This window comes from Falco biarmicus, chromosome 6 (assembly GCF_023638135.1).
Source record: "Falco biarmicus isolate bFalBia1 chromosome 6, bFalBia1.pri, whole genome shotgun sequence".
Taxonomy (NCBI): domain Eukaryota; kingdom Metazoa; phylum Chordata; class Aves; order Falconiformes; family Falconidae; genus Falco; species Falco biarmicus.
In genome coordinates this window covers 52,985,049-53,007,071 of record NC_079293.1, presented here as the reverse complement: position 1 = coordinate 53,007,071, position 22,023 = coordinate 52,985,049, and the positions used below count along the sequence as shown (strand labels likewise).

Below are 22,023 nucleotides of genomic sequence, written 5' to 3'. Positions count from 1 at the left end.
CCAGAAAGACTAATGGGATGGAATAGGCAAATGTTAGGTGCTGTCAAGCAGCTCAATACAATGTATAAATGATGTAAGATGATTCCAAACAAAACTTCACAAATTCTAGGACAGTTTGACTCTGAATTTGGTAGCTCCAGCTTGTAACTGAACCTAACACAGGTTGAAAGTAATGATGGCAGTTTATTGGCACTTCGTAATTTCTGTGAATTTAAATGAACCTTTTTTGTGTTCACAGGACAGAAAAGGAGTTAAACTGGATACTTGCAGGGTAATAATTTAGAATTTGAAACACTTCTGCAGTGAAAATTAACTCGATTCAATTTTCCTTTGAGCAAAGCATAGTTTGGGTTTGAGAAATAAAGGACCGCAGGGTAAGGCAGCAACAATTTAGTTCTCTGATTGACAAAGTTGCTCAGTGAGTCGTTGAACCAGATCCTGCCAGTGACTGATATGCATTCATTAAAACCGATATCATTATCTCATGATAAGTTGTGCTGGTGAGTGTGGTGCTACATATTTCTTCATTGCATTAACCAGAAGTCTGAGGGAATTCCTTGTGATAAATCTAGAATTGTAGGTAAGCGTGCAGCAGTAACCACAGAAGACCTCACCCTGCTCCAGTTATTGCCAGGTGAAATTCAGTAGAGTAACAAAATAATATCGTTTACATCTGAGGTGAGTAAGTTTTTATTTACAAATTTGCCTGTCAAACTTTAAGTTAGAAGACAAGGAGATTCTTAAGACTCAAACAGTGGTTCTCCAGTTCTCATTTGTTTATGCTAAGCTTTTCTCTGGATTGAATTTTTGCTTGCAAATGGAAAAATTATTAACTTCTAATTGACTATATTTAAATATGTCTGTCATGGAGTTACAGAATTAAAATTGTTTCTGCTTGCATTTTTAACTTTTCCTGAAAATTTCTTCATTAGGGGCGCTTTTTTTTAGTCACAGTTTCAGTCATACCATTGATTTGGTTATCTTGCACCCACTTCTTTTCAGTAAGCCATCCACAGTATCCCAGTGTCTGATAGAATTCAATTCTTTATATATTGATCTAGGAAGGATGACAAAGGAAGTGAAAGGATGTAGTAAGTGACCTGCAAAGTGGAGTCTCTGTACTAAACCGATGTTGCCCACATAGATTTCTGTTTCCTTACACCTTGTGCAACAGGAACATGGAGTGGGGCCTGAGAATATCTAAAAGGTCAGAACGTGTCTGTAGATACTTTGAAGGTATATCTGTATATTACCTAGGATCTTGGCATTGTCATGCAGGCAGAAGTTGAGTCTCCCCACCTGCTTTAAGCTTAGCTTAGCAAATTAAGTTAGTATAGATGATACACTTTTAGACCAGATGGTGATAAACAGTGATATTAGGTACCATTCAATTTCTTGTCCTTGATTTGCTGTCTGATTTGAGTCAAGCAAAATACTCTGGTTTTCAGTTTGATTACAAATAAAATGATTCTTTGCAGGCATGTGATGAATTAGGTACTACAGAAATGACAAGTGTTGTCAGGGTTAGTAAGGGAAGATACAAATTCAAGAAAGTCTCCATCTTGAGGAACCAGAGTCTGTGGATGTTTGAATCTGTGGTTTCTGCCTGTCTACAGAAGGGTCTGTTTGCAAAATTTACATTCATTTTTGGTTTTGGATTTTGAACACTCCAGGGTTTTCAGGTAGGGCCCATCTCCAGGGAAAATAAAACTCAACCACAGCCACCAACCCAAAACTAAACCATAAAGTAACCCGAACCCAAATGAGTGAGGTTAAAAAGAGTTTGGTTAACTGTCTTGTTTTGTTGCCTGTGGCTAGAAAAAGAAGTGGGAGTGAGAGATGCCTTTTTAGATATTTCTGACCCAGGTTAAATTAGGACACCAAAAGCCTTGTGAGGAAGTTTCAAGGGCTGACTGGATTATTCGGATCCCAACCCAGCCCATGGAGATGAGTCCAAAGCACCAGATGGTTATAAAATTAGAAAGGGAGAGATCTTATGAGGTCTGCATCACTTCTAGATAATACTTGCCTTAGTTCCTTATGGATAAGCATGTCCAAAAGATATTAATCAACATCCCGAAGGCACATGGGCTTCTTAATATGGTTAGTTTATGTCTGGTTTCAATGGGAAGAACATTTCCAGAACTGAAGTCAGCCTGTGGCTTTGCTTTCAGTTACCTATTTGAGGAAAATGAATTGGGATTCTCCTAATAATGTTTCAGCACAAAGATTGTTCTGTTTTCTAGTAATACTTCACTATATTCAAGAATTCTTCCTGTCATTAGAAGTCAGTCTCGTTCCCCCTTTTCATCAACTAGCAGCAAGTTTTTTTTGGTTAGGGGTGGTGTTTGCATTTTTAAGTGTTTGTAAGAGTTATCTGCAGAATTGAATAACAAGATAGATTGAAAAGTATATTCTGCTTGCTGCCATTCATGCTGCTTGTTTAGCTTTTACACTACATTTGTAGAAAATGTGAGCCAGAATGTAAAACTGATTGATGCACGTGCACTCACACTAACAAAATGCAGTAGTTTGGGTTATGGATGCTTCAGGAGAACTCATGAGAGCAAATGGAGCAAACAAGAAACTAGATGTGCTTCACACACGAAGTCTTAGTAAACACTGACCTGATTATACAGGCAGGTTTGCAACTTACTTTTTTAATACAGATTTGGGATTCACTTCAACTGAGAATGTCGCTTTAAAAGTTTCCAAATGTTGCGTGACCCATTTTGCCACCCCACCTTCTTTTCTCTGATTAGAAAAGGGAAAGGGTGTACTGAAGATAACAGAGGATACTTTCCAAATGACCAGAGGAAAAGAAAGAACAAGGAGAAGGGATCATTAAGATGATAAATGAAAGTTGGCTTTGCTGTTATTACAGGTTATGTTGCTTTTTCTCAGGGGGAGTGAAGGAGGAGGGGATGTACCATTTCCTGTTGGAGAAACTATAATCAGCTATAGAACATTTGCAGTTTTAGGAAAAAAAAGGTCCTGACTGTGCTACTGTACGAAGGTTGAAGTGGCAAAGTGAAGGTTCATATTGAAATGATAACAACTTTGTGATGAAACAGAACACAACATGCCATTTCCTAAGAACTTGTAGGAGGTTTAATAAAAGGTGACAAGATGTTTGTTTGCATAAAGATGATTGATGACCCCAATAAAGGCTGTAAATTGTGAAGAGAAACACATCTAAATTAATCTTAAATTTGGATTTAATCTTTTCCTCTTCCTGTTGTTACAGCTAATATTCTGTTACCTAACTGGTCTTTGAAACCCTAGTTTCTTCACACTTGGTGTAATGGGATAATTTGGTATATAAGTGGGATAATCTGCATACTTCTTAAGTTCTGTAGTCTCTTTCAAGCAGTGTCAAAAGGAATATATTTTGGGATGGGGGTAAGGGGATGACTAGGGTTCTCCAAGATGCCAACAATTGCGGAGGAGTTTAAGGTTTGGAAACTCAGCTGTAAGAGGACACCATCACCTCAAGTGATGTTCAAAGAGGAAACCCCACAGCAAGGTGACCTAGAAAGTTGTTGTCCCAGAAGCTCTCGCATTTCATTAACTACATTAGCCAAAGAAGCACACAAGTACCTCTTCTGTAAACAAGACTCTGCATGGATTTTTTGCACTTGTGCAGGTGGTTGAAGAATAGAATCTTGGCTGAAAGTGGAAAATTTTAAAGGATCTTTTGTTTTGCTTCTAATTTTCTGTTTTTCTCTGATGTGTTCAAAGTCTCCCTCTCTTTCTCACAGCCTCTTCCTAATTGAAAAAAATGTTTACCCATTTAAAGAAAAATAATACAGTTGAAACCCATATGAACTATGGCACCTAACAGAAAGCACTTGACCTCTAAAACTGAATTTTATCAAAAGTCAAGGAACAAAGAATTTTTTAGACATTAGAGAAGCAAGTAGAAACAAAACGTTTATAAGAAACTTTTTGGATTCCCATATAGTTTGAGGAAGTCTCATGAGGATTTCTACATTTACAAGATTTCAGTACAATACTTGTTTATCTGTAGATATGATACAGTGCAAGGTGTTCATCTCCCTCTTCTTAATTGCAGTGACCAGTGTACATTCAGATGATAAAATTGACACAATCTCAGGATTTTTGAATCAAACCTGTTTGTCAGTTTCTCACACCAGCCACAGACGATTGAGAATTAAAACTGGGATATTCATCTGAGCTTCTTGGTCCTTCTAGACTGAAAGCTTTCAATTGACAATCTTTTTACATAGGTTTCTGGTGCTTGGTATGTTTTCTCAGGCCTTTCTTCAAAACTGCAGTGTTTCCTTTTTGAAGGGTTTTTGGACTGCAAGGTAAGGGTGCAGAATCACCTCCCTCAACCTGCTGGCCATGCTTTTTGTGATGCTGCTAGACAGTGCAGAGAGAAGAGGTTATCTGTTTTTTCTAGTTTACCAGTGCCTTCTCCAAAATTAAAATTTGAAATATTGTTTGGAATTAATTTTTAGATTACCTGGTCTAGTTCAGCTATCCCTACTCATGCTGCTGTTGTCTTTTGGATAACATGATAAATCCATAATGGAAGAAGAGATTAAGAAGGCACAGTATTTTTTTTTCTATCATTGGTGCTATGCACTCTTCTTTATAAGAAAAACTTAGCAACCAAGTCATGCAATGAGTATGGTAAACAAGACTTCAGTAAAGGTTATCTAAAGGCCTGACATAATTTGACACACAAAAAGATGTACAAACACCAATTATTCCTCATAAATCAGTTACATATCTCTTTGGCTCTCCAATAAAAGCATTCTAATCGGCTGTTAAGCTACGAACCAGAGCAGGAAATTGCCTCCATAGCATACAGGACCAGAGCCAAATCATTTCCAAGAGTCCTTGCTGTTTGCAAACTGTCTGGACAATAAATTGCAGGTCTGATCCTCTCACCTTATCTTCCAGATATTCCAGCACTTTTGTACCAATCCTGCCTGACTCTTCAGGCATACAGTTGGAGAGTGGTGGCTGATACAGAATGTCTTTGCATCGTCAGAAGAGGGAAATGGGTATTATAAATTCTATGAGTCAAAGGCAGGTGCTTGAGGACCTGATTTATTCTGCATCCTTTTGGAAAGAAAAGGAAGAATGTCTTCTGCTTCTGAATCAGTTGGCTTTTGAAAATTAAACCTTTTGTTATCCGGTCATGCTGCTGGGTGACCTGTTTTTATTGTATGCTAAGGTGCAATAAAATAAAAAAAATGCAATACTGTGAAGAAAAACTCAGAGGCCTTATTTGAATGCATAACCAAGTTTGCTTACTTTGAAAGAACAACAACAATGCAATGAATGTCTGGTGCAGAGTTAAGTACATCTTTGTCCAAATTTGATTTATGTGATCGTTTCTGGATGTTAACTCAACCATTGTTAACATAACCTCCATCATTTTTATATTCACACTGCCTGTGGGCACACACTAGTGCAGCAATGTGAAGGAAATCTAAAAGAAAACTGGAAGCAGTTCCTAGTGCAGGAAACCTCTTTCCCTGAAATAACAGAGGTTGGGGTGTAGTGAGCCGTAGCGCACATTAAGGTGAGCAGATCTGTGTAACTGGAGTGACTTTGTTTGGAGAGAGAAGGCAACCATTGATTCCTGTGGCTTATTAACCTCTTGAGGGCCATGTGCAGTATCCAGACATCATCCCTGATCTGATAGTGTGTATATGTGAAGTGGCTATCAAATTACCTAAAGAAAAATACAACCATTTTTGCTGCCTGCTAAAACACATCAAGAGACAGATATGCTGTGAGCTCAGGTCACTTGTGTTTTTGAATGTAAAAGTTACACTTTGTGAGGAATGCTTATATGGATGCTTCTGTAAATGTGTATGTAATTAATACAGCATGTCTGTGTAATCCATATGATAACTTTATTCAGAATACAAGGAAGGATTCCCCCAACTGCTGTGCTAGGCAGGAATTCCACAGGATATGAGAATGGGCATTTTTTAAGAGATATAGATGATACTTTTTTAAGGTAAACAAAACATTCAGAAGTTGCCACAATGATTAAAGATAAACACAGATCTCAAAGGAAGTTTTATGGGGATAAATAAAATATGTTCTTGCTTGTCTTCAATGCTCATTTCAAAATTGCACAGTTACTAAAACCTTCCCATGTGAGCCTTGCAGCTTGTGTTCTTTAACTAGATAATACAGTGTATGGTTTAGTACTCATAGTTCCACAGTTGAAGTTCAGATTTATCTGCAGTGATGTTTTTGATTCATTTACTGGTAATTCAATTTAACCTAATTAGAAATAGCTATCAATAACTTTATGTTTCAAAGTCACTGTATGACTTCCATCAAGTGTCATCATTGAAATTCTGCATTTCCAATCTAAATTGAAATTTACAGTTGTTAGTAAGGAAGTGGCATGTTCAGCGCATTGCTGCAAGTCATTCACATAAACCCTTAATCTCATCTTAAAACTGCATCTTGATTTTGTGTCAGCTGGTGGATCCCATGTGTGAGGAGTGGCACTTCATTGTTGGGAGAGTCAGGTGCGACTGCTGAACTGACAGAATTCAAGCTTTCACTCTCAGCTGCTTCACCTCTTTAGTCGTCTTTTTTCTCTCAACTTCATATGGCTGCGCTTTTCTTTTTCGTTTTGCACTGGTCTTGGGAAGGGAAAGAGAAACTGCTGATGAGATTATAATAGTTTGGGGGGTGTTGTGCTCAGAGAGGGACAGAGTCTTAGTCCAATTTTATGCAAGACACCATCACAATGAGGTACATTATTGCGGATGTCATAGTAATCTGTTACGGGTCATAGCCATCATCTGACAAGTTCTGTGGTTCATAGACAAAGCAATTATTACTGAAATGACCCAAAGGATGTGATTGTAACAGGATATCCTTTAAGCCAACATCCAGAGTTTGCATGTTGATAGCCTGCAGCGCGGGATTTGGGCTGTTCTGTCAGAGCCCCATTTTAAAAATACATTTCCTACTCTTCTTTATCAGTATTATGAACTCCTTCCCTTATGAATGAAAATACAGGACAACAGATTATTGTGGGTAATCTTTTTTGCATAATCTGCTGTAATACAGTGCTCATCTGAAGCAGCATGTCATGTTTCAGAGGCGCTATCTGCTGATGATTAAATTTCAGTTCAGACCCCTGACAGCCGTACAGAGCAATGTGAGAAAGCAGAGGCAACAAGTTTGATGGTTCAATTCAGAAAATATTTTTCACAATAAGAATTTATTTATTACAGCCTGATGTGTTTGTGATTTGCTAAGTATTATTTGTGCTACTGAAATAATCTCTTAATCCAAAGGATAAAATACCCACTTCTTCCTAAGTCAGCGGTATGGCTGCTTGTTGGGACTCGTTTTAAGAACAGTTTAGGGGAGCACAGAGAGTGATTTCAGTAATCTGTATTTAACTGAAAAAAACAGGTATTAATTTAGATAAAAATTAGTTGGAGGACATACTCATTTTTAATGTACAAAAGGGAAGTTTTCTGTACATTAAAATTTTAACTTGTTACCTGAAAGCAGTGACAGCTTGGGGGCAAAGATGGAGTTAGGAAAAGCTGTAAGGGCAAGAATCAGCTAAATTTAAAGAGTGAATTAATTTTAAGAGTGTTTTGTTGTCCAGGAATTAAACTGAATGCCAGCCTTTTCTTAGCAGCACTATATAAATAAAGAAATGTGAAAACGTTACTGGTTGCTGCACGTGTCGCTGTCACTGGGTAACTGTTAGCACCTATGTTAGTCACTCCTTCAGTGGGCCATGAAATTGTTCCAGCTTTTAAAATGTGTGAGAGAATTAAGGCAGGTGCTGTCACATCATAAATGAAAATCTAACCTTCAGGCTGGTACAGTAGTGACATTGTTACTGTTTGCATTCTTGAAAACACATGGCTTGTCAAGTTGCAATAAGATTATTTTGTGCTTTTATATTATTAAAACTCGGTGGCGTCTTTCGGCTGCCCACGAGAACTGTGATACTTACAGGTGTAAGAAAATACATTCATTATTGATAGTGTGTAAGTACGGGGGGGTTTGTTGTTGTTGCTACTGATTTAGTGTTGCTCAATAGCTGTTGGATTACTTACAGAAGAAACTTGCTACAGAAGGTACTTGCACATCTGCTGTGGAGAAATCAAATACTGAACCATCTATGATCTGAAAAAACCTTAATGGCTTTTCTGAAAAACCTCTCAGAATAATAATACTCATCAAGAAAGCAGCCCCGAGGAGAAAGCCTTAAGGGTGTTGGTTGGTGAGAAGCTCAACATGGCCTGGCAGTGTACGCTTGCAGTCTGGAAAACCATCCGAATTGTGGGCTGGACCAAAAGCATGGCCAGCAGGTCGAGGTAGCTGATTCTGCACCTCTACTCCTCTCTGTGAGACCCCACCTGAAGTGCTGTGTCCAGCTCTGGGGACACCAACATACAGAGGACATTGTTGGAGTGAGTCCAGAGGAGGGTCATGAAGATGATCCAGGGGCTGTAGCCCCTCTCCTATGAAGACAGGCTGAGAGAGTTGGAATTGTTCAGCCTGGAGAAGAGAAGGCTCTGGGGGGACCTTATAGCAGCCTGCCAGTGCCTAAAGGGGGGCTACAGGAAAGCTGGGGAGGGACCTTTCACAAGGGCATGTAGTGATAGGACAAGGGGGAATGGCTTTCAACTGAAATAGGGTAGATTTAGATTAGCTATAAGGAAGAAATTCTTTACTGTGAGGGTGGTGAGGCACTGGAAGGGGTTGCCCAGAGAAGCTGTGGATGCCCCATCCCTGGAAGTGCCCAAGGCCAGGCTGGATGGGGCTTTGAGCTACCTGCTCTAGTGGAAGGTGTCCCTGCCCATGGTGGGGGGTTGGAACTAGATGATCTTTAAGGTTCTTTCCAATCCAAACCATTCTATGATTCTATAATTCTAAGATAAAAACAGCATACAGAGTAAAATTTTAATTTCACAGCAGAACAGTGCTCAGCATTTTTTCATGAAAATAAAAAGCAGAATAGGGAGAGTCATCTTCAGTGCATGGATATTTTTCCTGAGTTCTTATTTAAATCTGGAGTCCAGTGAAGTGCTATGCAGCTTGTTTCTCAGTCATTACTGTTCTCTCAAAGGAATGTTTAATCTTCATTTTCTTTCAAGATTCTTCTTACAAATAAAATTGTGTTGAATCTACTACCTTCAAACAACTGTCCAGTTTCAGTCCTCCCTTTTTGAAAAACTTATACCAGACCGCAAAATGAAAATATCCTAACTGTACATGACGTTCTGTTAAAAATTCAGATGAAATCACCTAAGTCATTGTCAGTCTTAGGAAGCCTGGGTATTTTTCTTGCTAACAAGGTAATTTAATTACTCTAATTACTGATTTAATTACTGTATAAAAACGGCCTTGCTTCTTGTGTCAAATTTAGCCCTATATGAAAATCTCTTAATACAGCATTAGGGAATTAGAATTATCCTGGTACTGAGTGAAAAAAACATACTCTTGTATAACTAGAATTGCATGTATTGCCTGAATATATTTGCTTTCCTAATTGTAGAACTAAAATATTTTTTTCATTTATAAACTGCCTTAATGTGCAGGACTGACAGCAGACAATACAATAGGATTATTAACCTATTCTTACTTATTCCTTTCTTTTCTCTCATTTTCCAAAAGTGGGTCATACATTTGTGCTTTCAGACTGTATTTTGAGTTCTCTTTTGTTGTCACTTTTCTGATTTTATATCCAAAATCACCTTGCATACTAGTGCTATGCAGTTTTAATGTATTCCAGTGACACTCCTGTGGGGTAGCAAGGTAGTGCCATTTTCAATTGTATAGCTAGGGAAAGGAGGCACGGAAGAATAAGAGCATCTTCCCCGTGCCTAGCTCTGCCTAGTCACTTAGGCTCCCTCCAGACCTGTACAGTTAGGTGATACTTCACCCCCACAATGACTTAACCTGGATCACATTAAAGCCTGTGGCAGGCAGTGAGTGTACTGAACTCAGGTCTTCCAAGTTCTACGTTAGTACTTCTTTTACAGGAATGTATTTCCTTTTTGAAGCAAACACATATATTATGCTGAAGTATAGGGATCTGAATACTGCTCCTTCATGTGGATTGGCAAGAAGCACGAACTTGATGATTTTTGTATCACTATTTTAAAGTTTTGGCTGTTTCTCTTTTTAAGTAATTGAGAATGTCATCCATCTTGGGTTTCATGGTTGCTGTACTGATTGCTTTTCACAGATACTACACTCTCAGGGGAAATTGGCACCAAGAAAAAAGTGAAAAGACTGTTAAGTTTCCAGAGGTATTTCCATGCATCCCGGTTACTGCGTGGAATTGTACCGCAAGCGTCTCTGTACCTACTGGATGAGGACTACCTTGGGCAAGCAAGGGTAAGACAGGTCTCCAGATCTCCATTTCTTTTAATAATATTCCAGTAAGCGTCGGTTGTGTTTTCAGTCTTCAGACAAACAAATGTATGGCTGATCTTTCTTAAATGGCCCACATTACTTGCCTGCCTCACAGCAAACAGACTGTCCATTCCTCTTTTATGCTTACGGCTTTAAAGGCTTAGTCTCAAAGCAACAAGGACATGTCTAAATCTATTCAGCATTTTCAGATTCTGTCAACTTAAATTATAATCTGGATTTATTAAAGGATGAAGGATCCCTGGCTGAGTTACTGATTTAAGTAAGCACAGCCTCAACACAGGATTTAGTTCATCCACTTGAAAAAAGACAGCTGTCTCTCAGCTGGTATGGAGCATCTTATTAGGGAACCCACAACAGCTCTCTGTGATGGCAAAGGTTAGGAAACAGGGAACATTCACTGCAAAGAACTTCACAATAATCAAAATATAATTATCTTATTTTGCAGCTCTTATACTTTCTTTGAATGGTATTTTCTAAAAAAACTCGTGCAACTGATGACATTGGGATTATGTGCCTAGGAAATTTTTATTCTCTGCAAGAGAAGATTACGTGCTAGGTGTTAGAAAGTAATAAAGAATCCATAACTGGGTTTGAATATAGACTAAGCGATGGGAATGAACGCACATTTCATTCACACATATGCCATTGCAGGTCATACAGTTAGTCCAGAGTCAGTTTCTTGACTGAACTGATGTAGCTGTAAAAACACTGTATATGGTGATAATGATGGATTCTTCTGCGTGGCAGAGTGGGCTTCACAGAAGCACCGTATCTAAGTTTATAAAAGCTATTCCTGTATATTGGTTTGTTTAACAAAGTTTAATTTGTAGTCACCATGAGAGCTAAGATTGTGGTTTACTGTAATAAAAACCTAAGAGAATTCATAGTAAATTGATTTGGGGACATGAAAGAAGAATAAAAAAGTTGTGCAGTGGAAGTGTCTATTTTTGTAATCTTTTGTTTTATAGTATTCAATGTTTTGAGCTCCATATAGAAGGTGCTTTTAATGTCAAGTTCAAAACCTCCTCAGTAAAAAGTGCAAGTGATATTTTATGCAGTATAGCTAAATTTGGTTTCTGATGTCTGATATTTCAAATACATCTCTCTAGCTTTCCTGAACTAAACTTTATAGCTGCTGCAAGCAATCCTGTGATTGATTACTGTGGAGTAATAATTTAAATCTGCTTTACAGTTTGACATACCAGTCATTTGCCTTTTCATATTTCTTTTTTTTGTAGCATATGCTATCCAAAGTGGGAATGTGGGATTTTGACATTTTCTTGTTTGACCGCTTGACAAATGGTAAGTAATTTTAGGTTTTGTTTTAATATCTTCATACATAACTGTTCTAAAAATCCCTAATTCATTGCTAAGTATTTCCAGTGTAGATTACTGAAGGGAAATTGGACACAGTTAACTTATCTCAAAATCATATCCTTGAACATTTTCAGGCTTTTCATGAACTGTAGGATAATGTTTAAAGTGTAGGTTTGTATTAATCTAATCTCCTGCATCTGTTGTGGTCACCTTTTCAAGGTGTTTCTGTTTCCTTTACCTGGGAAATTCCAAAGGTACTTTAAATATACCTATTAGATACATTGGTCTGTAAGTCCAGACCTCCATAATGAGTTGATTTTTATCGACATGAGTTAAAGATACCCTTGCTTCTGTTCAGCAGCAAAAATCAGGAAATTCATTAATACAGGGAAAAATCTGTGAATTTTTTTGTCTGAATATATGCCTGTAACACCACACGCACATCAATGTCTGGGCAACACCTCCTGATCAGGTAACTGCGGAAGAGAGTCATGATCACACCTTTCTTCTTTATGTATTGCTCATAGGAATGAGATCCCTCATTCCTCAACCCGATCTAATTAGATTTGGCTGGGTCAGAAGGTGTAGCAGAACGGTGGTTTAGAGGGCAGTTCAGCTGAGTGACTGGCAGCGGAGACTGGAAAGGACTGCAAATGGCAAGGGAAGCAATGGTGTAATTCTTCTAAATTACCTTTCCACTCCCCTGCTCAGTAGTCAAGGCCAAATAAATTTCCATGTCCTCTTCATACACAGATTTATTTTCTTTCCTGAGTTACATTAAATAAGAAAAGACTCTCTTCAGACATCGTTTATATGTTCTATGGGTTGCTTGGTTTGGGGTTTTTTTCTAACTTTCCTGGAAACATTGCTGCTGAATTATGCAGTGCAGACTTTTTTGAATACTGTGTGTACATATAGTTGTTCATATAATACTAGTTAGGCGCAATTTTGACAGTGTTCCCAATATTGGATTCACAGTAAGGCCAATGTAACATTACAGTGGGACTTGAGACTGTAAATGCTGCTACTCATTTTTCCTGTCTGCATCATCACTATGAGATACGATTGTAGCTGAGCTAGGTACATGGGTTAATTACGTGTTTGTATAGCCATGTGTAAAATAAAAGAAACCCTAAAACCTGCTGATTTCTCAGTAATTAATTAATTAGTACAGCATAACAAACTGAAGTGGCAGAAAAGCCATTCTCTTCTCTTTCAGTTCTGGAGGTAGACCTGGATTATGAAAATGATATGGTTCTCAAACAAGCCTGTCAAAAGATTTTCAGTTAAAACTATGTAATTTTGCCTTTTGTGTCATGTTGAAACAGCAAATATGACTTTGTGACATCTAGACACCAGAATGGGACTCCACTGGTACAGCCGTACCATCAAATCTTGATTATATATAGGAGTAATTTATATAAGCTCCTTTTCAGTATATGAGTGTTGGCAAAGTTCATATGATATGAGCTAAGGTGATAGGAGCTGACTAATCGTTAGGACATTACCGAGATTTTTAGTCTTACTTTGTAACTACATGTTAAGGGAATCTAAGGGTTGTTCCTTTCTGCTTTTAGGAAACAGTCTGGTAACATTGCTTTGTCACCTCTTCAACGTGCATGGACTTATTCACCATTTCCAGTTAGATATGGTTACATTACACAGGTTTTTAGGTAAGTGCTCACCTCAAAGCCATCTTTAAATGTAATTTACAGCTTAAGTAGGGCATCAGAGAAGGCACTGGCTTGGTCTGCGTATCTATGTAAAACCATGACATTGTTGCAGGTATTTCAGGAAAACATTTCTGTGATCTATATTAGCATACAATTTGCAGGCACTCAGGTACTTGGTTCAGTACCTGTTAAGTCAATGAAGGGACTTAAAGGACTCTGCATTGGGCTGAAGCATCCCAGTACCACTGTTTCACTGTTGACTTAAAAAAAGTGTGCTGTGCAGAGATGTGGCCAGACATTGCAGAACCTACCCGTGCACAGTACAATTGTGGTGCAGTGTAATTATTTTAGTGACTAATAGACCACTGAGACACAGGGCAGTTAGAAGCTTGTGTGCAAAATTTAACAAATTATATCAAGCTGTCTGCACTGAATAGTGTTGATGAAAGCCCCTGCTGCTGTTACTGCCAACAGAAATATTAGCCCCATGCTGTCAGTGAACCAAAAGAAGAAATTGGCCAAAATCAATTACTTTTTGCATCATGTTTTGAATGCAATTGAATGCTGGTTTGTTAGGCTGTCAGGCGGAGTTTCCAGTGCAGGGTCTCTTCTTTAAGACTGCCTAATCGTCACTTCTGGAAAGCATTCCTCGGGCGTGGAGACAGACAAAATCTCCCTGCTGATTCTAACTCCTGTGGGCAGCCATGAAGTGGATGCTCAGATAATTAGAGCTAGCAGTACTCAGGGTTTAAAGGATTACCCACTGTAACTTCAGATGCCTGTGGAGCTGGAAACAAACCGAAGGCTAGGACTTTCTCCGGCATTCCCCATGCTGGAGATGAGTGCCATGGGAAATTTGCCGGTTACTTTTCTGTTTGATTAATTTGATAGTGTCTAGGAAAGCACTTTGGGCAAGATCATGTGCAGCTTCCAGTGTTCACATGGTGTTGCCTTGAGACCACATAGTGGTGCAGGCACTGCTGCAAGGAACAGATGAGTGCAGAGCACACACCTCAATGATCTTCTGTGTGAGTGAAAGCTGAGAGTTAAAAGGTTGGTGCTCCTGGTCCAGCTGGACCAGTTCCAGCACTGCAAACTAAAACAAGAGGGACTGGTATTTTAAAATGAACACATAGATGTGACTAAAATTATCACGGAAGATTTTGCTTCGGATACCCGAACGCTGTATCTTTTGATTCTTTGCCTGGAGGATGTAGGAATGCCTCTGACTGTAGTCAGTCACTTAAATAACAAATGATGCCAGGGTATCAGGGCCTCACTCCCTGCTGCTGTAAAAGAGGTGGTACTGCCTTAATGACATATTACTTCCCTGTGACAGCAGCCTAAATAATTACACTCCAATGTGGATAAATTTGCCTCTCTTCCTTATTTATTTTACTCCTGAATGAGAGCCTTCACGAAGGCAAGAAAGAGTTGATTTATGAACTAGACCCGGTATATCCCCTTGGGCCTCACAAATCCTTTCATGCATTTTTTCTCTAAAGGTATCCCAATAAGAGCACCAGTCTAAGTAAGCTACAGCTATTTGAAGAAACTCCTTAGGCAGCTGACTGTAAAACCTCAAATTGTGTTTTAAATCCAGTTCCCACTTGTGGCCATGGCATTCAGAGACAAAAGGATCTTTGTTTTCTGTTTTGGTTCCCAGTTATGGTTCAAGAAGATTACCATAGCCAAAACCCATACCACAATGCTGTCCATGCTGCTGATGTCACACAAGCTATGCACTGCTATCTGAGGGAGCCCAAGGTAATGACAACCTTTCACACTGATGTTGCTTTCAGATAATTCTTACATGTTTTTCCCAGGATTGAAAAAAAAAAAAAAAACAAACCCAACCAAAAGCTATTTTTAGGTAGCGGAAAATGATTTTGTGCTTGCAGTCAGCAACAAGTCAGTAGCAGGATCAGCTACAGATTACAGACATTTCAAACAAGCTACCGGGGTCACTTCTCATCATGCAGGTGACATATCAAAGTGCTGTCGTACGAACTGCAGCTACCATGGTCATGTGTACCAGCCACCCACCAGTGTCTGCAGTCCTCCCATCAGAGCCATCAGAAGGCAACATGTGCCTGTTCCTCAGTCACCTCAGGGGACAAGCCCCTCACATCAGTATTTGTAAATACTAAATTGGGCAGTGCAACACCAGAAGAGGGGAAAACAGTCCCTTCAACTGGGTCTGTGACAAGGGTATCCTCTGCAGGAGTGAACAGCAGCTTTTGACTGCTGCAGCAATTTTGACATTGCTTTATGTGTTACTGGAAGGCACTGTGACAGCGTAATGCTGAGCCACAGTATAAGAATATAACTTATCTTTCCTGGCTTGACTTAAATGAAAAGAAGTTCTGCTAGAATCAGCAAACTGTTAGACCAGAATATAGTAATGGTGAGGACAGGAGCAGGCCCCAGCTTTCTTGTATTTCCATCTCCTGCAAGATCTGCAAGTCCCTTCTGTCAAGAAGTGCAGAAGACAGCCAGCATCCAGAATCTGTACCATACTGCTCCTCGTTTCTCATCTCAGGATGCTTTTTTCAGCTTCTAGGCCTGTACCCTGTACAGAATCACTGGGCTGGTAATAACTACCTCACTCTCAAACAGAGAAAATGCTAAGGCTTCCTATTTTTTTCCCAATAATAAGAAAACTTGTTTCTGAATTATAAGCTGTATATTAGAAGAAAATCTGGGCAGGTTTTCGAACTTGGATGTCTCTAGTTAGAAATGTAAATTATGTTCTCTAATAAAATACCTGTGTTTAAGCTGAGATACCTTAACAGCCAAGTTTGAAATTTCAAGAGTGCATAAACTCTGTGTTTTACAAACAGTGCTGTGTTGGAGAAATTAAGCCTGACATACTGTTGGTATTACTAAGTACTCTGTGAGGCAGAGCTCTTATCATGTATGCTAACACATGCCGACCTGCTAGTATACTTACATACTTTTTAAAGCTGAATCTCTTAGACTATGCTCAAGCACTTCTATAACAGCAATCCTTATATTGCCTTGAATGATAAAGAGATAAGAAATACAAACTGTAATAAAATGCGAGTATATATAGTCTGGTATCTTTATAGATGTTTGTTCAACAGTCATCTTAAAAATTTATTTTATATTTGGCATTTGTGTAAAAATGGCTACAAAACTGCAAAATGCCATTATGTCAGCTTGTTTCTTTATTTGCCAAAAGAAAAAAAAAAAAGTTTACTGTTCATGTTCTTGTTGTAATTAACATGTATAATTCAGCTTGCCAACTTCCTCACCCCGTCGGACATCATGCTCGGACTACTAGCTGCTGCAGCTCATGATGTTGATCATCCAGGGGTCAACCAACCCTTTCTGATTAAAACTAAACACCACCTTGCCAGCCTGTACCAGGTAAAACTGCTCATCAAGTTTATAATATGTAAAATGGTGTCAAGGAGTGTCTAAGCAATTTGCAGTGAACTTTAATGCCAAAATCTGGTGGCGGGGGGATGTTGATCAAATCAGCCTGCACTTTAGAGTCTGGACAATTTCAGTTAAGCTTCTCACTGGGTGTCGTCTTACAGCAAAGCTGATACATATGAGAAAGAAGGTGGAAATGTCAGATTTTGTTGAGGACATTTAAGCCAAATCAGTTGCCTGGGTTATTTCTGCTGTAGATCATCTGGGGTAAGGAGCGGTGGGTAGGAGACAATTTGTACTTCATCTTCCTTCAATGAGCAAGTAAGTAGCAGGCATGTTCTAAATTGGCATTGTATTAAAAAACCCTTTTGCTTCATGGGGCTCTAGTAAAATTAAACACATTAAAAAAATCAAAATTAAATCCTGCCATTAAAAAAAAAATAGAAGATAGAGGAAACCAAAGGAAAAGTTGTAGATATTTACACTAATGTGCCTAGAGATATAAAGTACTTTTAAAACAGCCACTAGGTCACACCACAGGCTGTCTACCCCAGTATCCTGTTTCTAAGAACAGCCAGTAAAAGTTCTCACAGAGAAACTTAAGCCTGGGATAAGTACAGAGTTGTTCCACCTGGTATACATCCTCCAAGCTCCGGCAAGCAGTAGTAGACTTCCTGAAACACCACCACAGACACTCTTGTTCAGTAACTACCAGTGAACCCATCCTGCCCCGATTTTTGTGGTCCTTTTTGAATATATATGGCAATCACTGTAGCTCTGGATTTTACCTACAGCTGTCCTATGTTTATAATCTTTGTGTGCACGTACACGTTATTGTATATGCTCACCTGTATTCTTTACCTTATACTTACATATACATGCTGAAACAATGCCATAAATCATTTTGGTTGCACTAACTGTTATTCATAGCTACCATCGATTTCTAGCTTTTGGAAGAGTCAACTTCAGCCTTTGTAATAAGGTGTCAGAAATAGAACAGCCCAAGTTAAAAATTAAGCTAACTGAAGAAGACTCCCTATTAGCTATGCACCTTTCTATACATACTTAGCAAATCAAGGGTTCACTGTGCTTACTACTTGAAAAGAGATTCTCTTGTTTTCCCCTACTCAAGCAACGTTTGGGTTTTCCCACAAGTGGATCCTGTAACTGTGCAGCTGTCCAGCCCTGAGGTATGGGAACGGGCTTGGACCATGGGAGTCTCAGCCAGGGCATGGTGATGCTCAGACACTTAAAACTTTGTGACTGGCCTTGTCACAAGCTGATGCAGGTTGTTAAGTCATACCCATATGTGTCTGGTGTATTTTGCTCCAGTCTTTCCTAAATGTCAGGCCAGCAGGGTGGGGAGGGAAAAAAGCCAGGGCACTAAGCCAGGAGACTTTGAGAAGGTTATGTTAAGGAGCCTTTGAAGAGGAGTGGGTAGAGCCATTCCACAAAAACCCTGGTCCTATTAAAAGTTATAAACAACTTCTTCTCAAATTAATAGTGGGAAGCAGTAATATATAATTAGGTTGAAAATTCAGGCTAATCTGTAAGAAATGTAGCTAAAATAAAATATTAGTATTTTGGAGAGGTGGTTTCTGCTCAGCTAACTGAGCTTGAAATACTTTCAAATGTTGGTTAGAAAAGGCAGTAACAATACAGAAAATGCAATCTTTCAACAGCAAATTTGATTTTTAATATCCTATTTAGGGACATTCACTGGCAAGTTTGTCTTACGTTATTTTATCTGAAATTGATCCCAGATTGTTTCCAAAGTAGTACACAGTGCATGGATGCCAATAAAAATAACAATGCTGGAAAAAAGTATTGCCGAAAACATTTTTAGTCAAAAATTTAAATTCAGTGAATAGGCTTTAAAACAACAAATTATATTTTTCTCAAAATCAGTACTTTAACATGTGCTTGAAACCGAAACAAAAAAGTTGTAGAGTTTTTGGTTTTTACGTAGCAGAGCCACAGAACTGCTGGGACTGAAAAATGATCAAACAAAAGTAAGTAATTTTAACATAGCTGGCAGTCATCTGTAACCGAGACTGAGTTATCTGTTTATGGCATCTCTTTGCTCTTGATTGTACATTTAAATTAGAATGAGGTTAGTCAGTATTTGACAAAGATACAAAGCATTTGACAGCTTCTGAAGTGCATCTGTGAGGAGGAGAATCATGTTTCAGGAAGATAGGTGTCATCACCAATTAGTTCAGAGCTTTCAATATTTATTTTCAAACTAAATCCATATTTTATGATCCAAGGCTTTTTTTTTGTAAACAATAGGGTAATTTCCACAAGAGTGTATTGCATGTGAGGCACTGTTATTTTCCACAAAAACAGAAGTGCCTCATTCAAGTCTCCAGTCTTACAAAGACAGTTGAGAGTATAGAATGTGACAGTAGGGATCTGGAGGTCATTTATTTCTCCTTTGAGGAGCACACCACCATTCCTTGTTACGTGATGCAGACTTTGCTTCTAACTTCCATTTGCCATTAAAATGAAAAAAAAAAAGTTTTATTCGTGCTTGATAATCACTGTCTTAGGTCTCTGTAGACTTAAAAGTCACAATTGAAATTCTGGTTGATACATTTGGCTTATCCAACATTATTTCTGCTGCTTTTGACTGAAAGCAGCATACAATTCAAGACTGCTCTGCTAGAAGCAATCCTGCGGTGTAGTCATCCAAAGCTCCACATCAGACCTAGCACCAGAAAAAGTCATACTGCTTTTTAAAACAAACAAACTCTATTTTACTGAAAAATATGTATGAATTTCCTAAGAAAACAAATGGCATTGATATTGATATAAATGTTGTGGTTTAACTTCAGTAATAAGAGACTTGAGATCTATCTTTGTTCGGGTAGTAGCATAAAAGTCTGGAATGATCCCATACAACACCTGTATTACAAAACAGGTTTCAGAAATCTATGAAAGACTGCTTTACAACTAATATAGATGTATATAAACTAGAATTAGGAAAATACATTTTGGCATCAGTTATGACAGTTCTACATTGCAGTCTTCTTTAAAAGCACCATTTCTAATTAAAGTATCATTTTCAGGTTTTTAACATTGTGTAGTTAAACCAGCTGCTCAGTGGCTAAGAATAGATTACCAGATTGAAAGAAAGTTAGATCCTCTTCCACTCCGAATTAAAACTGATGTTTTCTCTGCACCTAGTTAATAGTGAGTCTTTCTCTCTTCCAGTTATTATCCCTTTCCAAATGCATATGTCAAGTGCAGTGGTTTGAATGGCTCAGGGAATGTCACAGATTGGAGATTTGGTGATAGTCTAAGTAAAAAGTCAATTTTTTTCCTCACAGTCCTGAAGTCTGTGTTATAGCAATCCACTAGTTTTAGGCAGTAGATGTGACAGAGACTTCCTATCATGCAGGCTTTAAAACAAACCTGTTCTACTCAGTTTTTAAAGAAATTAAACATTAGGCAAAGCAGAGCTGAGAAGCCCAGTCTGTAAGCCAGCACATAGACTTCCCTGTGTGGGCTATCTCCCCACCAGCCTTGGCAATCAGATAGCTCATGGCAATTAGTCTTAATAAGGCAGTAGAGTGTTCCTAGATGGAATAACCGACTCTTCTAATTGTTGGCAGCAGCTTCAGGGAATCTGGCTGCTTGCATTTAAGAGGGGAGTCATATGACTTCATGCTCAGTTGTTGCTTGTTAGCTTGACTTTTCCCTCCACCGTGTACACTAAGTGTGGGAAACTAGACAGTGCAGCAGCCTCAGTTGAAGTTCTCCCTATAGCAGCAGGCAAAGAGCAGAAACTTACAGAAGTGGAAATAGTCTGGAATAGGTACCTGAGTTTGCTTTTTCCTTTGAGTAACTACTAGTTGGGTTCAAGAAGGTTCTTGGGTCCCTACACGCTCAGTCCTGTTCCGGCTGTGAAAGCAACTGCCTCCATGGATTGTAATTCCCTGGTAGAGGTAGGTGCCACCAAAGCAGCTCCTCCCAGCAAGTAACGCTGCCATGCTGGAAAGGATGTGGGGGCACAGGGTGCCTCAAGGCGGACCTCCCCAGCTGGGATCTTTTAAGAGCAGTCAGACTGGGGCTGCAGGAGCTGTGCACACAGGCGCTGTCTTCAACAACTGGAAGTCTTCCCAAAACCCAAAGGTGATGGTCAGGCAGAGTTTGTTTAATTTACCTTAGGGTAGGAAAATGGTGGCCTGTGGACCTGGGGTGACTGTTGTGATAATGATTCAGCTGCAGGACTGGGGAGGTGAAAGAAGCAAAAAAATTGGTTGTTATGTCCTATTACATTCCCTTGTTTTCCTTGGTCAGACTGTAGGGTTGCAAAAGTCCACCCTGATGTATTTAGGCAAAAGGAGAAGAGTGATATTTAAGTTGGCTAATGAACAGAATTGCTGTCAAAAGTCATTTAGACGTTGCATAGCTGATCCTGAGTTCTGAGTCTGTCAGCTCTTCCAAGGAGGAGTATTTAGTCTTTGCATGGTTGGAAAGTTTTGGAGTTGGTTTTATTCCCCTCCTCCCCGCCCCCCCCCCCCCCCCCGCCAAGTACCAGTGATTCCTATTAGGGAAATAAACTAAAAAAACCCTGAAAAAAACCAAAGAAATACCAAAGCAACATGTCAGTGATTGTGTGAATTCAAAAGCAACAGAATGTACTGCAGAAAATACTGTAATAGGCGAACAATGCAATTTGCACTCTCACCTTTGCACTAATATTGAGCACAAAATTTCAAGACAATTCTGACAAGATGACCAAAATGCAAATTGGATCTTGGTTACCGGCAACGTTTAATGTTTCAGCAGTTATTAGATAAGAAAGGATGGGGAAGCCTTAAGGAGAAAATACTGTTCAGTCCCTCTTGGAGAAGTGGAAGCTGTGCAACACATCCAGCAGGAAAGACAGCACTTACCGCAGCTACACCTCAGAGCTGTGGGACTGTGCAGAAGGGAGCCAGAGACTGACAGCGGCCAGAGAGAGGGTTTCCGAGTCTAGTTTCCTGGCTGGCAGTGATGGGGTCGAGTCCTCGCTCTGCTGCCTGCCCAAAAGGTTTGGCTGTGTTTGGGTTTTTTTGATCCAGCGCTCATCTGCTGCAAAAAACGTAAACTGCCCAAAACAGGGATCAGATGCCATAACTCCCCTGAGAGGGTGCCTATTGCTAGGTGACAAGTCATCTCGTTCACACTGTGCTCGTTGTGGGTGACTGAGGACTGTGCC

General features: G+C 39.2%; 1 protein-coding gene across 2 annotated transcripts in view; it reads left to right on the top strand.

The window, feature by feature from the left end:
* The window catches only part of PDE7B (phosphodiesterase 7B), a 181,109-nt gene that overhangs the window by 145,253 nt on the left and 13,833 nt on the right, over positions 1-22,023 (top strand). For both annotated transcript variants that reach the window (XM_056342802.1, XM_056342801.1), the window contains 5 exons: positions 10,232-10,383; positions 11,661-11,724; positions 13,317-13,412; positions 15,079-15,179; positions 16,674-16,805. In XM_056342802.1, the coding sequence (XP_056198777.1) occupies positions 10,232-10,383; positions 11,661-11,724; positions 13,317-13,412; positions 15,079-15,179; positions 16,674-16,805 (545 nt within the window). The remainder of the gene's footprint in view (positions 1-10,231; positions 10,384-11,660; positions 11,725-13,316; positions 13,413-15,078; positions 15,180-16,673; positions 16,806-22,023) is intronic.